The sequence below is a fragment of the Prionailurus viverrinus genome, chromosome C2 (assembly GCF_022837055.1).
Source record: "Prionailurus viverrinus isolate Anna chromosome C2, UM_Priviv_1.0, whole genome shotgun sequence".
Lineage (NCBI taxonomy): Eukaryota > Metazoa > Chordata > Mammalia > Carnivora > Felidae > Prionailurus > Prionailurus viverrinus.
The window spans coordinates 26,602,013-26,618,609 of record NC_062569.1 but is presented as its reverse complement, the minus strand read 5'-3'; the positions used below and the strand labels follow the sequence as shown (position 1 = coordinate 26,618,609).

General features: G+C 43.4%; 1 protein-coding gene across 3 annotated transcripts in view; it reads right to left on the bottom strand.

Moving 5' to 3' along the window:
• Positions 1-16,597, bottom strand: part of COL6A5 (collagen type VI alpha 5 chain) — a 142,696-nt gene that overhangs the window by 47,520 nt on the left and 78,579 nt on the right. For all 3 annotated transcript variants that reach the window (XM_047876135.1, XM_047876136.1, XM_047876137.1), the window contains exons 20-31: positions 16,486-16,539; positions 12,785-12,820; positions 12,211-12,273; positions 10,716-10,778; positions 9,603-9,665; positions 7,974-8,036; positions 6,492-6,542; positions 6,327-6,362; positions 4,865-4,927; positions 3,533-3,595; positions 910-945; positions 756-792 (exon numbers count right to left, since the gene is read on the bottom strand). In XM_047876135.1, the coding sequence (XP_047732091.1) occupies positions 756-792; positions 910-945; positions 3,533-3,595; positions 4,865-4,927; positions 6,327-6,362; positions 6,492-6,542; positions 7,974-8,036; positions 9,603-9,665; positions 10,716-10,778; positions 12,211-12,273; positions 12,785-12,820; positions 16,486-16,539 (628 nt within the window). The remainder of the gene's footprint in view (positions 1-755; positions 793-909; positions 946-3,532; positions 3,596-4,864; positions 4,928-6,326; positions 6,363-6,491; positions 6,543-7,973; positions 8,037-9,602; positions 9,666-10,715; positions 10,779-12,210; positions 12,274-12,784; positions 12,821-16,485; positions 16,540-16,597) is intronic.

Genomic DNA, 16,597 nt, shown 5'->3' with positions numbered 1-16,597 from the left:
TTTTCTGCTTTTTAATGACAATATTATTCACATTCTGACTGAGTCTTCAAAAAAACCGTATCTGTTTAGTATCTGATCAGAAGATGATGCACCATAAACTAATTAGTCTCTAAGTGCAAACAGTCTAAAGGTATGTTCATTTTGCTCTAATGAGTAATGTTTCAATGACCATATTTGCCTATAATTTTTTCTTTCTTTTGCTTTATTTCCTTGGGATAAATGTTCAGAAATGAGGTCACTGGGCTTCATCTACCTCATTTCCCCTTCCTCCTAACCAAAGACAATCTCTCTATTTGTTGACTCCTGCTTTATTCCTCTGGTGAAACTACTCTCTGGCCACTCCCTATCACTTCCCCACAACTAGATTCAAGTACCCCCATCTAAGGAGACTCTATTGACTAAGTAACTAACCAACTAACCCCAAATCTCCATGCTCGTCCCTTTAACACCATGCCCTCGCAGACCTTTGTACAATATTGTATTAGTGTGAGCTGATTCACACAACTTTGGAGTTGGTTTCCAACCATTTGCCATAAGCATGCTTTCTCTCCTGTATGAATTACACTTTACTTACATCCCTCTCCCTCCCACCTTTGATGTGAGCTGTTCTACTGCAAGTACTCAGGACAAGCCTGCTGCAGGGGGCATGTGCCACCAGTGGATTTGGTTACTGACTCTGCATACCCACACTACACTCCTCCTAGGTGCTCTCGCCAAACACCAACGCCCTTGTTCCATGACACGCAGATACTCACGGCTATGGTCCCGCATGAACTGGATCAGATCACATTGCTGTAAAGAAAAAAAAGAGAAAGAGAACAGAAACATGAGCACAGCGACCCCTGAGAGGTCATGTTTATTTGCCAGTGGACTGGTTGGGTTTTCATTTGTGAATAAGGAGATACGTACAGAATACACAGGCTTCCCCGCCATGCCTTTCATGCCCTAGGAAAATAAAACCAGAGCAAGTTATTGGTATGTGAATCGGAGTCTTTAGTGACAAAACAAGAGCAAAGAAAAAAAGCACGTTCTTAAAAGCACAGCTGGCAGAGAGCGCTTAAAGTATTCCTGAACAGATAGATTATAATGCTATTTCCCCACTTAAATCAACAGAGCAAACTTCTTTCTTTCAGTGTGAAATCAGTTAAGCGAATGTCTGCCCAGAGTGAACTGAATTTATTTATTTATTTATTTATTTATTTATTTATTTATTTATTTATTTTTGGGACAGAGAGAGACAGAGCATGAACGGGTGAGGGGCAGAGAGAGAGGGAGACACAGAATCGGAAACAGGCTCCAGGCTCTGAGCCATCAGCCCAGAGCCTGACACAGGGCTCGAACTCACGGACCGTGAGATCGTGACCTGGCTGAAGTCGGATGCTTAACCGACTGCGCCACCCAGGCGCCCCAATATTTCTTGAAGATGTTTGTACTCAGGCTATGACACTTAAAAGGTACTTCTCATAAATGTTGAAAATGTAAAGAACATGTAAACAACATGAAAATGTAAAGAAAAGTTGAAATGTAAACAACAGACTTCCCGAAGCATGCCACAAGGAGAGGAATTTGCTGAGAATTCAGAGGTACAGATGTATTACAATTCAAGGAGCTGAAAATGCAGGCGGTAGCATACAACTTCTACGTAGGTGAAAGAACCAGAGATAATTATGTAGCAAAATGGGCTTTATGCAAAAGAAGAGCATACACAGTGAGCTCATAAATGCTGAGAGGTTATAAACAAAGGAGTACGCATAACTGGGTGAAATGAATCAAGGAGGCTTCCTAAGAAGAGGCAGTGCTTTTTTGACAGCTTGAGCTTTTCCCTTTCCCCCTTATTCCTTTTTTCAGGATCAGGCTTCCCCTTGGCAGTGGTTCTTAACATGTTTAACACACCTGGGTCTCTTTGGGCAACTGGTAAATGCTAATGTGCTGGTTCCAGAAAATGCTATTACAGGCTCACAATCATACAATTTCACTGGCCTCAGAAGCTCAACCAGGGATGTCAGTGTAAGAACCCCTGTTCTAAATGACAACTGGGTCATCTGTTCATCTGTCCTTCCTTCCATCCACCCATCCATCCATCCATCCATCCAAGAAACAGTTAATTGTCTGCTGAATGCTGAGTGTTACCTGGAAATGCTGTGGCATCCATAACTCTACCCACTGGGACACAGGCTCTTCTGACCAGAATCAGGAAATTAACTATCTCACTAGGAGATGCAGAGGCTCATCCTTCCTTTCATAAGTTATGACAGAAGACAGAAAAGAACGCACAGCCACTTAAACAGAGAGAGGAACAGTTTCTAGCTAATAAAGAGAGTAGGCAGACCACACCTTGCAGAGGATCAGAGCTGTAGAGTGTCTGTCCTAAAGGACTGAGTTGGAGAAAAACTCAGAGCAAGTTCTTGAGCAGAGGCTGAGGACTGAGAGCCCAAGACAAAGAAGTTGATCTGATTCTAGCAGACCCGAGATAGAGAAGCCACACTCTTGGGACCAGCAGCCCCAGGACAGCAAAACCACACTCTAGGGACCAGCAGGGCCAAGCAACAAGGCCGGGAAGATGCAGGACCCCCACGCGAGAGGTCCAAAATCTGGAAAGGAGATAAATTCAGACCAGATCGGTACGACTCAAAGACGGAATCCTCGCCCACGTGACTACGAATGTTCACCAGGTCCTTAATGTGAAAGAGAGAAAGATGTATCACAGCGTCCTCACAGCTAGTTGACTCTCATTCTGCTATCATCCCCAAAACATCCATGCTTTTGTTTTCTCTACAAGGTCCCAAGTTAAAGAACTCCTCCAGGTAAGTCTCAAAACGCTCAGAACGCACCAAACAAGGTAAGCAGTTTCTCCACTCTGTACACAATGCTTCCTGCGCCTCTGACACAACACCCAGGTGCTGGCAACGTCTAGTTCTTACCTGACTGTGCTCATCAGGGGAGAGAGATGTGTAAATAAATCATTATGATAACACGAGAAGCACCAAAATAGAGATATGGATGTTCCGTCAGTGGGGGATGTGCCTGCCTTTGCCCAGAATGCTTCCAGAAGTGATATTTCCCTTCCAGTGGAAGCCTGGTGGGAACTAGCAGTTATATTTCCAAATCTCTCTAGAGTCTACATTTTGAAGACGGGAAGGCAACGGTGATCTGGGGAACTCTACTGATGTGTCTCACGTGACAGAACTTTGCCAGGACCCCTGTATGAAGCTTATCCCATTCTGATTTCTATAAACTTCAGTAAAAAAATTAAATAACGGTAACAGCTAATATTTGCACTGAAATTTATCGTTCACAAAGAGTGCTCACATTTGGATATACAATCCTCCCAGCTACCTTTTGAGGTGGTAGGACAGGATAGGTCATCCCCCTTTTAGAGGTCAACCGAGAGACCAAGTGACTGGCCCAGGGGCATGTAGCTAGCAACAGGAATTTGGATTTGGATCCAGTGCTCTGACTTTAAATTCTGTACCCCTTCTATTGAATATCTAGAAACCAGTATAGGCTACTTAGCTCTCATGGGTGTACTTACTCTCCGTCCGGGAGGGCCTGGGGGTCCCGGAGGTCCCTCTTCCCCTTTCGAGCCTCTAGTGAGCTGCAGATAGGAATATGCTTTAGTTTCCACACTGTCTATGCATGGAGAATACCTAAGTTTTAATGAGACTTTACAATTTGAAAAAGATTTTTAAAGAAAGCAACCATTAATTCAAGTCAAATAAATTCCTTACGTATAAATATAAATAGCCATTCTTTTTTTTTTTTAATTTTTTTTTAACGTGTATTTATTTTTGAGACAGAGGGAGACAGAGCATGAACGGGGGAGGGGCAGAGAGAAAGGGAGACACAGAATTTGAAGCAGGCTCCAGGCTCTGAGCCATCAGCCCAGAGCCCGATGCGGGGCTCGAACTCACGGACCGGGAGATCGTGACCTGGCTGAAGTCGGACGCTTAACCGACTGAGCCACCCAGGCGCCCCATAAATAGCCATTCTTAACCATTGGTAAGTATCTATTTCCCTCGTAGCCTCCCCATTTAGTGACATACTTTTCTCTGGCACTGGCTATGCATTTAAATCTAAATTAGACATAAACTAGCATTGGTGCTAAAAAAGAATACTAGAGTGCACAGAGATCTAATTAAAACCCTCCCGTCTACAAAGGATCAAACACAAAAAATTCTCCACATACATAAGAGGACGGGGGTGGGCTGTGTCATTCCCATACTTCAAGGTGATGGATGTGGATGCTGATGAAATTTATCCAGCCAGATGGAAAATATATGTTGAATTGCATCTCTTTCATGCTGATAATGACCACTGATACTATACTCAAACTCCAAAATGAAAAGATGCTTGTCTCAGCGTTTTGTTTTTTAAAAAAAATTGTAACACACTACTCCACACTGTGCTAATTAGAAGATGTCAACAGCCTTCTTTAAAACGAATACCCTAGATGACCTTGGTTCTGAGCAGTGGAATTGTCAGAAAACCCTTAGAGACACAGCGGGAAGATGTCGGCTTCATTCCCACTCAGGGTTAATAGTCTGGGCTTTAATATGTGCCTTAGAAAATACTGGATGGCACTGACATTTCTTGGAACAGCCAGCTATCAGTCTGTAAATCTTTAAAATAGTTCAGATTCATGGAACCATAGAATTTTAGAACTGAAAGTGACCTTTGGTGTCAAGTTCCAGTCTCATGTTAGAGAAACAGAGACCCTGAAAAGGTGTGGTGAAGGTCACAGAGCCAGGAAGTGGCATTTCAGATGCTCTTGGGTTAGATCAATAATCCACATTTATTATTACAACATAAAAGCCAGAGTCCTCCAAAGAAACATTTATTATTTCTGGAATTACAGGCCACTTACTGTTAATCCCTTAAATCCTTTGCGTCCAGGACCCCCAGGAAATCCAGGATCACCCACATCACCCTAAAGATTCAAATATAAGAAATCAAGATATTAAAATATTTGCTCGAAATAAGAGAAATAATTCTCTATAATTTAAACCTAATTGATCTTATAACTACACAATATATTAAACATTAAATGTCATCTTCTGCCGCTTGCTTGGAACAAAGTCATTGACACACTTAAATATTCCCCCAAACTATTCTTAATTTTCTAATACAAATATTTATGCATAAATATCAGTGCAATGGCTACCCAATCAGTTATTAAAAATATCTAAAGCAAGAATACTTGAAAATCAGGAAAAACATATGGAGTATTAACCACAGAAAATACTAAACAATTAATTACTTCCTAAATTTATAAATCACTTCTGAAAAAGCTGAAGGTAATAAAAAATTTACTTTGACTTTGGTGGGAAATTAATTTTAGCACCTATTTATCAAAAAAACAAAAAAAAAACAAACAAAAAAACAACTAATCTCACATTTATCCTTAAATTGAAATATGCTCATTTTCTCCCTTTATCGGTAAATTAGAAAATTGGTCTTTTACAGTGAGAACTCTTGTCCTAACAGTTCCTTCTTGAACCCTTCTCTACCTAAGGAAAGAATCTCTTCTGGTAATTCAGCAATTAAAAGCACTTTTAAGAGAGTTCAAAAATTGGCTGTTTTCCTGTAGTTGATTTGATCTGCTTACACATTCAATTTTTTTAATCTACATTTTGCATTTTAATTTGGACACCAAGTATTGGAAAGCCACTCTTCTGGACAGGATGCTTAAAAAAAAAAAAAAAAAAAAAAGGAAATCTTATTACTGAATTCCAGTGCATTTAAAACAGATATGATAGGAGCTACTCTGGCTGAAATATAAGCTTATGTCTAGTTGGAGATCATGGAGATGGATTTTTCAATCTGGTGGGCAATGAGGAATTCTGGAAAATGTGTGATCAGGAAAGAAACATAACTAGGTGACACTGTGGAAAACATCAAGTTGACAGCAGTGTTTGGGATTAACTGAAGCAGTAAGAAGGTGGTAATGGAGACCAATGAGGAGAATGTTGTCACCTTTCAGGGGAGGGGAAGTGAAGACCACAATAATAAAGAACAAACAGCAACAGCTGAAGCCAAGAGTTTTGAATGAGATTACTGAGGCGAGAAATCCAGAGGACAAGAGGAGTAAACTGGAGAGGAGATCCAGGGGTGGAGTTTCAAGACCAGGGCCGTCAGGCAACAAAGGACGGACTGTCTCTTCCAACTTAAAGATTCATTCATAGTAGTAAGGTCCTTTATTCATGAAGTCCTGGAAAAACAACTGCCCTTCTTCTTTTCCTTCTCCTTCTCCTTCTCCTTTTAACTTCAATTCTCAAGTAGAAAGTTAATATCATGGTAATTTCAAAAGAAGGACATGTGCACAGTACCTTTTGCCCCATATCTCCAGGGAATCCTCTTGGGCCCTACAATTTGCAGCAGAGAACATAAATAAATCAATATACCACTTCTGCGTATGATTGTTTTTTCTTGTATTATTTACGTGTGTCTCATCAATTAAAGAAATAATTAAAGAAACAGTTTTCCATATTTACCTTTACTCCTTTTCGTCCCATTTGACCATAGCCTGGGATGCCATAATCTCCCTGTGGACATACCAGTTCATTTTAATTTCTCAAAAGTGAAACTTAATTGTAATCTATACTGGTGACAAGAGAGAAGCACTGGGCACTTCCAGGTAGAGGGGCCCTTACCAGTGACCTTGAACTCTGGGGTCATGCATATTGTTGGGTTTTCCTCACTTACTGGTATGTGCCTTGGTACTTTGGCCAGCTCCACTCTGCAAACATTGCAGGAGGCAGAGGGATGGTCAATCAAGACTAATGGAGTCAGTAGCAATTACTCGCCTGGAAAATTAGGAGCTGGTTCAAAGGACATGGGTGAGGAATTCAATTCCCCAAAGACTTACAAATGGCTGAGAGACAAATGGAAAAATGTCATCCTCACTAGTAACCAAAGAAATGCGATTTGAAACAGTAATGAGAAACTATTTTTTGTTAATGAAATGGGTATAGATGAAAAAAAGAAAGTGACAATACCCACTGCTGGTGTGGATGTCCTGAAGCAAGCATTTTCCTACATAACACAAGGGTGCATAGATCACTGAATATCCCTAAGGGCACCTTGCAAAAGAGGTGCATATTCTTTGAACCAGTTATGCTACCTTTTGAAATTTTTACGTAGAGATTATGATTTTGTCTAAAAATTCAGATACAAGAATGCTCATTGTGGGCTACTTATGACAGTAAAAAATTAAAAACAAATTAAGTATTCAATAGCAAGAGATTGGTCAAGTGACCTAAGGTATGTACATTCAGCGGAATATTTTGAAGCTATTATAAAGAATGTTTAGGGGAAAATGTAATAACATGGAAATGTGCTCATGATACACTGTCAAGAGGGAAAAATAGAGTGATTTTTTTGGTATCTCCGGGATGTTAATAACGAATATTTCAAAATAGTAAGATTATGGGTCATTTTTCTTCCCCTCTTCCCATCTGTTAAGCTTGGTAAATTTTCTACAATATGTATACATAACATTTATAATAAACATTATTTTTTGAAAAGAAATGAAAAAATGTTCTTGTATTGGCTGCTCCATGCACAGAGACCTTAGCATGGCAAGAGCCACTAGAACAGACGGCTCACTTCTTGGATCTACCCCCCTCTTGTTCTTGCCCTAGAGTTTTGCAAGACAGGGAGAGAAATGCATAGTGCTGTTTTTCAGTGGACATCCATTGACATGGCCGTACTGGTTGTGAAAATACTGAAATGTTATCCGTATTCCCCTCTGCATGCCCACTTTCTCTCTTGCTGTTCCCCCTTCTTTTAACAGACAGACTCGCTATAGAATGAGAGCTGCAGGGGGTGGGAGGAATTCCCCCACGTCTTCCTAGGAGGTCCTAACATACCTTCAATACTCCAGGTGCTTAGGCTGATGGCCTCAGTTCCCTTCTCTTTACCTCAGAACTAAGCACTTGGAGCTGCGAAAAGAGAAGGGTCCTAAAAGCTCATACCTGTTTTCCTCGCTGTCCAGTTGGCCCCACTGGCCCTGGATCTCCAAGAATTCCATGTTCTCCCTAGTAAGTGAGACAAGAAGGGCTTCAGGTCAGTAAAATCCAAACTGGCTCCCACTATAGGAGGTTGAGACGGGAAATCTTAAGGCTCTCAGTGAGGGTTCAGTGCTCAGCCAAGGCACGGGGTGTAGGAAACCAATAATGATCTTTCCAAAGGTGAGCAGAAAATGTCAGCACAGCCCAAGCACTGCTTTCCTGGTATTCTAGAAGGACTGAAGGAGAATGGAAAGAGTGGGAAATTTACTCCAGTGAAAGTTGATTTATTAGCTGATTTGTCTGCCCATCCAACAAGTATTTATCATCCTGGAAAATGAACCACTGAATATGACAGATGTGGTCCTGCCTCAGCAAAAATAGTCTGGTTGGAAAGAGAGACAATTAGACAGGCAGAAAATTATAAACTCACGATGCTATGCCAGTGACGGGGAGGGGAATCTAAATTGGATTTGATAAGGGGCACCTGGATGGCCAGACTTCAGACTTCAGCTAAACATCAGACTTCAGCTCAGGTCATGATCTCACGGTTGTGAGTTCGAGCCCCACATCAGGCTCTGCGCTGACAGCTCGGAGCCTGGAGCCTGCTTTGGATTCTGTGTCTCCCTCTCTCTCTGCCCCTCCCCGACTTTCTCTGTCTCTCTCTAAAATAAAGAAACATTACAACAAAATTTCTTTAAATAAATAAGTAGATCTGGTGGGGTTAAGGAGGCGGGCTGTCTGAAGCACAGGAGCAGGGGTGTGAGGTTTGAGGGCGGAGTTGTGTGAGCGGAAGAAGGAACTGCAGAAGGGGTGAGGGTGGTCACGGTCGGGGTAGAGGGAAGGCATTGTTGAGAAGCCTGGCGCGGGCACGTGGGAGGGAAAAGAGCTCTGAAGCCTCAGAATTAAACAGGGTCAGGAGGCCTTCCAAGCTACTTTAAAGTCTAGAGCTTTTCCTAAGAGCTACGGGGAAATTAAGACTGGCTGCCTAATTTGTGGGGCTCGGTGCAGAATGAAAGCGTAGGTCCCATCCTCAAATATTAAGACTTTCAAGATGGTGACAGCAGGACATGAAACCAAGCATGGGGCCCTTTAAGCTGGGCCCCCAGGGTGACTGCACAGTTGCCAGTCACAGCTGGCCGTGGGACAGGGAGCCGCTTAAAGGTGTTCAGCAGGGAGTGGGATTCTGAAGAGGCCAACAGTCTGCTGTCTGACAGTCTCCAAAAGAGCCACATCAGAGACAGTAGGGTGAATGAGAGAATTTTATGCACAAGCAGATTGAGTCTGGACACCCCCCTTCTGGACTCTGCCCCGTGCATACATTCATGCCTGCAGGAAATCCGGGAGTCCAAGAGAGTTTTCGGAGTTATTTCACCACGGGTGAGATCACAGGGTCTCTCCTGGTGAAACAGGGCAGTGTCAGGAAGAGATAAGCATTTAGAAATTCTTTGCTCAGTGGAAGCAAAAGAATGCATCTCAGAAAGCAGGTGGGGGTATTGAGGGTGCCTGGCTCCTGCGAGGAATTAATATGCAAATCAAGAAAAGAAGGGCAGTACTTTTTTCTCAGTATTTAAATCTATAGGAGATGACACTTACTTTTTTCCCTGCGGGTCCGGGATTTCCAAGGCTCCCTTTAGCTCCCATCGGCCCAGGAAAGCCCTGAACGAAAATGGGAGACACATATGTGGGTGTTGCAGCAATTCTTAGAAAGCCCATTAGATCAGTTTTGCTTTTCTTCGTGTCATTTCCAACAGCTCCTTGATGCCTGCTTAACAAGAGACCCAGCCACCCAGGGGAGAGAGACATCTGTGCTGAAAGCAGGTGACTCGGCCTACAGTCTGGCTTAGAGGACCACAAATCTTCATCTGCGGGGACACCACTAGTCCGCCCAGGGCCTTCGTGAGAAACAGAAAGGGTGCTCTTGACAGGACGTATGCTATTTCTACATGCGGCACACTGGTTGGAATGTACTGATGTTGTGAGAACGAGACATTGCCACTTGTGAGCATTACACCATGCGCGCATCTGGAACCGTATGCACAGTGTGTTTCAGTCCCAATCTGAATATGGGCACAAGTGTCTTCCACAAACATGCCGGCATGATAAGGAGGCAAACACAGGTGTTCCTTCTGAACTCTCGCTGTCGGAGCTGAAGAACTGAACAGATTCAGAACATTTTTCATAGGAATCCCCTCACCAGCCATCCCCCCTCTTATTACTCGCTGTCAGAAACCTAGGGACCAAATAGATTCAGAGGGTGAGCTGAGGAATCAAGTCAATTTGGGTGGCAAGGGATCTTTGTAGAGTCCACTTTCAAACATCTACAGTCGGTGGAGACACATGTGGCACAGATACATTTTTAAAAGTTAGAAAAGTCAGCAGAGGGAATCGGGTTTTGAAATGTTCACAAGTCTGCGAGATCTGTACTCTTCCAAATGCTTTCTTGGGGCTGATGCGATGGGTCCGTGCTCTCCCAGTAAAACCCCAGTGAAGGAGAGAGAGGAGGGCTTGTGTGACGTGCAAGGAATCGGGGCTGTGCTAAAATTTGCTGCCAATTCTTTTTGTCCCAAATGTGTCCCAAGTTAATTGAAAAATAAAATACCCCAAACACAGATAATATAAAATAAACTATGTATGACGATGTTTTTGAAGTAAGAGAAAATGGTCTGATTGGAGACCACTGACTCCCAACGTTCCTGAGTCACTCACCTGAGGTCCTTTGTGCCCTGGGCTTCCCTTCTCTCCTTTGCTGCCAGGAATTCCATTTCCCCCCTAATGTGGTAACGAGAAGCATAATTACATGAAGCAACGAAAACGTACTTTCTTCTTTAATGCTTTTGAAACATGTCCACAGAAAAGCGCTGGTCCAACACCACAAGTCACCTTGTAACTGTGAGGTTAAGCATATCGCGTAACTGTGAGGTTAAGCATATCTCCCCTAGTGAGGGACTGAGTGGAGGCCCAGACTCCGTGGTACAGATCTTATCCAGGCATCTCTGCCTCGGTCTAAGACCTTCATCCCCCTCTGACAGGGGGAAATGAAAAGGAGACCAAAGGGAGAAATAAAACCCTTAGAAGAAGGGGTGAAGATGCAAACAACGGTCAGATGGATTCCTTTGTTGGGGCAGGTTACCTGGGCCAGAGTGCTCGTCGTCAACGTGGAAAATGGAAAGCTAAGTTGTTTCAAGTTGACCCAAGAGGACATTTTAGCAGCAGAAGCCCTACCAGAGGAATTCAAGCCTATTTTCCACCATATTAGCATCTGATGCAAGGTTCTCATATAGATCTCTTGCATGGAAGAAAAAACGAGAGGTGCTGGTGATGTTTCCCCACTACCAAGGCACCAGCTGTACAATGGTTGCACCCACTGGACGAGCCGTCTTTCGCTGCCTGAGTATCAAAGGGACCCTGGAGCAGCTGAGCTAATGTCCCCCTTCTCCCTACAAAGGGGAGATGGATCTGGGTTGGTCACGTGGTTACTCAGCCTAAAGGATTTGCTAGCTGGTGGCTTGATTCAGGGACCCCAGAACCCGCAAGAGAATACCAAATTCTACTTTGGCATGAGTATCTGAAACTTCCTAAAAGAAAAATGAACTCTCGAGAAGGTCTTAGGTCTAGGCACACCTTCCAGACAAATCCTGGCTTCAAGCAGGCTCCATAAGGTAACTAAATACCCATGTGTTACAAAACCATTCTCTAGGGATGACCCCAGCACCTTCCCAACATGAAGGAGAGACAGAGATGTCCTGACTCCGATGCCCATGTCAGCAATGATACGATCAAGAAAAAATGGCTCATGTCTGAATCATGAGCCATTGATCACTCTCTGGACGGCAAAAGATAGGGCTCAGGTACCTACTAATTACTAATTAGTAATTGTTACTAATTAATAGTAATTCATTGATTACTAATATAATAGTAAGGTCCTAATAACTCATTATTACTAACAAGCTGATACAATACTAGGTGAGCACAAGAGCAGCCATTTTCTCTATTCATGAGCTACAAAATGGAGCGGTTCTGATGGAGCACAATCACTCTCCCATGATGGGAAATGTAGAATTCCAGAAACATGGACCATGGAGGAGGGCAGGAGCAGATTAAGCATTTCTCAGTTATTTATTTTTATACAGAACTACCCACTGGCTTCCTATTGGAATAACTCAGCATTATTTATCAGCATTTAAGAACTACTTCAACATACCTGTGGGCCTTGTAATCCGTCAGCTCCCTGGGCACCTGGAAGTCCAGGATTTCCCGGCTCCCCCTGATGAACGAGTTTTCAGTGTTAATACTGTCTCCACATAGTTTCCATAGAGATTTTCTCTTTATACTACCTAGTACCGTAATACATAGTACATGGGCAATACTTTGACTGAACCTTGGCTCACCCCTTACTTTGCCTAGGATTCTATTCATTTCCATACTAAAAAATGAACACAAGATTGTTTCTTACTCTAGTAAAGAATTTCCCTCCCATGCAGTTGATTCCCAGTGCTTGTGAAAGGCAGTCAAATATATAACATTTGGGATCGTACAGATCCTCTTGTCTATGAGGTGCCTGTGAAGGAGGCTCTGCCTTAGGTCAGGCCCGTCCAGTTCCTGGCAGCTGAGCTGATGGGCCCTTCTGTTTCCCCTCCATGGGTGCGGCCATGTCTATTGCTCTACACTTCCTAGAACATCTTTGTCACATTCTTGTTCATTCCCAGTGCGATCTGCCCATGAGGACTCTCCTTGGAACCAACTACCTTGCAGGGCAGGAAGTAAAGGGTACTTACCGGGACACCTGGGGGCCCCCTTTGGCCTTCCCTTCCCTGGAACAGAAAAGGCAAAGTGTTAGTGTGTACGTAGCCAAGTGGAGGGTTCTTAGAGGCAAACCAGCCTGTTTCATTCCCTGACAGACATAAGTAATGAGCAGCTCACAGAAATGGCTTCCCTGAGGCGCTTTCGAAAGACAAGTTTTCTCGCTGGGCACTTCATTATAGACTAACATTTGGGGGATTGATTGAAAGACAATCTGAAAGTCATTACAGATCCAGCTCCAGTCTGACAATTATTCAGGAGGTTGTTTGGAGGATCAAATCATTCTGAAGAACCTGTCTTCTATCCTTCCCTCTTCAGCAAATTCCATAGAGTACTGTCTGCTAATCAGAGGCTTCCTACATGAGAACAAGCTGTGTCCTCTCTGTCTCTCTGTCCCAGGCCCTGAATGTATCTTAGGGGAGAGTAAAAATTGTTAGGTTCAGTGCTTCACACGTGGGCCCACTGAGGTTTGTTTCCAAGGAATTCTACAAGAAGGAAATGGCCGACGGGGTCTGCCCAATGACTTGGCGGTCCAGCAGCCCGGTCACCGGCCACGTTCACCTGATCTCTGAAGCCAGAAATCTGTTTGCACTTAACCAGCGGTGATTTCCATGTCACCAGCTCAGGCTCTCCACCTAAGTGTCTGCCTTTGTCACACCCTCTCCAGAGAGTGTTCTAGGCAGGAGAGGACTCAGACCCCACATTTTAACTTCTTTTTCCCTAAACAGCAGCAATAAAATCTATACCCTCACACCCCCCTCACCCCTGCCCCTCTGAGAGAGCTATGGAACATCCCAATCACCAGTCTACTTTGTATTGTGATAAATGACTATGATTCCTTTAGGTACAAGACAAATACTTAAAAAAAAAAAAATTCTATTCATGCATTCAGAAAGGTAGCCATGGAAATTATTTCAGAATCGGTTTTCTTTCAACTGCCTACCTTCTGAATTTCCTTAGAATGAACTACCTGACCAAGTATCACCTCTACCACTTTGGATAATGATTCGAATTCCTCTCCTGGGGTTCTGCCCCCTTGATTCAGGTACTCTGCTTTCAAAATGCAAATGCCCTTTGGGAGAAGTTACCCATTGTAACCTGTGAGCTCTTTGTTCCTTGTTGGGACTAATAGAGCTCCTGACAAATGAAAGTAGGGAAGAAACAGCAAACAAAGGTTGAGGCCACTACTATCCTGGGATGTCTCCATTAAAAGGATAAAAGAACTTCTGAACTACATGCAGACAATATTACACAATGGTTAGGGTGTGCCTTTAGAATTCAGGTACTCCTGAGCTCAAGGCTGCCCTTTGAAGCTTGTGTGGCACAGAGCAATTGCTCGGTAAGCCTTAGCCAGGAGGTCGGGACTCCAGACTCTGGTGTGAGACAGTCTGGGTTCAAACTCCAGTTCTGCCACTTGCTACCTATCCTGATCCTGGGCAAGTGTTCCAAGGGTCCTTGTTATTCTCATCTGCAAAATGGATATAAATAATAATATCTACCTAGTAGGCTTGTTATGAGGATTTAATGAATTAATATTTGAAAGTGATTTGATCAGGACGCGACATAAAATAAATGCTACAGAAGTAGAAATACTATTATTTAAAAGCAGTTGTGTGTTTTTTTAATGTTAGCTTATCTTTGAGAGACAGTGCGAGTGGGGCAGGGGCAGAGAGAGAGGGAGACAGAGGATCCAAAATGGGCTCTGCACTGACAGCCGCAAGCCCCACGTGGGGCTCCAACTCACAAACTGTGAGATCATGACCCAAGCCAGAGTCCAACTCTCAACTGGCTGAGCCACCCAGGTGCCCGTATAAGCATCTGTGTGTGACAGGCCAAAAACAAGGGACCTGGACTGTCGATTCTAGCTAGTGCTCTGGTTCTCAGAATATCAAGCCCCCGTCTTGGCAACAGCCGGTACAATCAACTTGCATAAGTCGGAATTCTGTCCCGCAGGCGGCCATGTCTTAGGTTTGCTTGTGTTCTTAGAATCTGTTATCTACTTAAGATCCTCTGACCCTCAGAGAGAATTCTCGCCTTCACTGGAAAAGTAGGGGAAGAGGTAGAAAAGCTTAATGTTGTTCTATATTCACATTGCCTTGTTCAGTTCAGGAGAAGAGAGGTTACAAAGGAGGAGCTGGGCAGGAAAACGGGTGAAGATAGGAGAGGGCGGCTGAGAGCCTCCTGTCTCTGAAGTGATTTAGAGTCACTGGTTGGTTTGTCCAAGTAGTAATCCCCAGCCCCATCCCTAGCAGCTCTTTTCAAAAGTATTTGATTGAGGGGGACAGTTATAAAGCTATTTCAAACTAAGTGTATTTTCTCTTAAACCAAGAAAAATATATATTTATCTTTAAAATTTATTGCATGTAGGGGCACCTGGGTGGCTCAGTTGGTTGAGCATCCGACTTCAGCTCAGGTCATGAGCTTGTGGGTTCGAGCCCCATGTTGGGCTCTGTGTTGACAGCTCAGAGCCTGGGGTCTGCTTCGGATTCTGGCTCTCCCTCTCTCTCTGCCCCTCCCCCACTTGTGCTCTGTCTCTCAAAAATAAATAAACATTTAAAAAAATTTTTTTAAATTTATTGCATGTAGTATATGTTGCTGTTCCCTGGATTCCTCTGGTTAATTTTGATTCTCTTGTGTGGAGAAGAGGGCAAAGTCCCAGAGAATTTTTACCAGAAGCACCAGGAAGCCTAAGCCAACTGACGGTAGATCCTATCCCTTAATAACTATGATTCAAGATAAACAAAGGCAAGAGGAATTACAACACATTTCTCCACTATCTAGATCAGAGAAAAAGGCAATCGGCCATGGCCTTCAAAGTGATGAGAAGACTCCAGGTCTGCAACAGAAAAGAAGGCCAAGTATTTTCACTTCTCGATCAAACAAGGTGCAGGGTCCAATCTAGGAGACTGTGCGTTATTGTCTTTTTATGATCTCCGTTCTGAGTGCATGACAAAAGGATTTCTAACACGTTATAAATATCATCTCCCACTTTAGTAATGACAAAAAGAAAAGTGATTTCTTAGTTGTTCCATAAAAAGTAGGGGAAATCCAGTATTCCTGTTTTAGGCCTGGCATCACATGGGATGCTATAAAGTTGCCCTAGGCTCTCGAAGTTGCCAGAGGCTTGTCCCTAGTCACCGGTGTTTTGGTTCATTCAAGAATTTATCTGTGATTCTTCTTTCCCATTGGCAACATCTGAAGATAAAGAGAGTGGGTTTACCCAATTCATATTCTTATAGAAGCTCAGAGATGCTAAGCTACCGGAGAACTTTCATGTTAAAGCACTGACTCTCTCCAAAGACATTCAAAAGCTTCTGGAAGGCGGAAAGAGGAAGGCAGACTGTCACATAGGTTCTCATCTAGGAGCAATTTTGCCCCCTACTCTCACTCCCCACTCCCCCTCATCCCAGACATTTGGCAAAATCTGCAGACGTTTTTTGTCTGCCACAACTTGGGGGGAGTGAGTGCTACTGACATCTAGTGGGTAGAGAACAGGGATGCTCTTAGACCTCCTCGAATGTACATGACAGCGCCTCACACCATCTAGCCCCAAATGACAATAGTGACAATGGATCAGCCCTGGGCCGGCCAACTCTGCAGGGGCAAATATTGTGAAAACCTTTATGGCATCGTCAGATGATAAGGAGGGGAAATAAATGTTCAAGGAAAAACTTACCCCTCTTCCTCTGGAATTAGGATCACCTGGAGTCCCTTTCTGTCCAGTTCTACCCTAGAAATACAATTGTTCCCCCAAGATCATAAGGCAATATATTCTGACTAATTACATC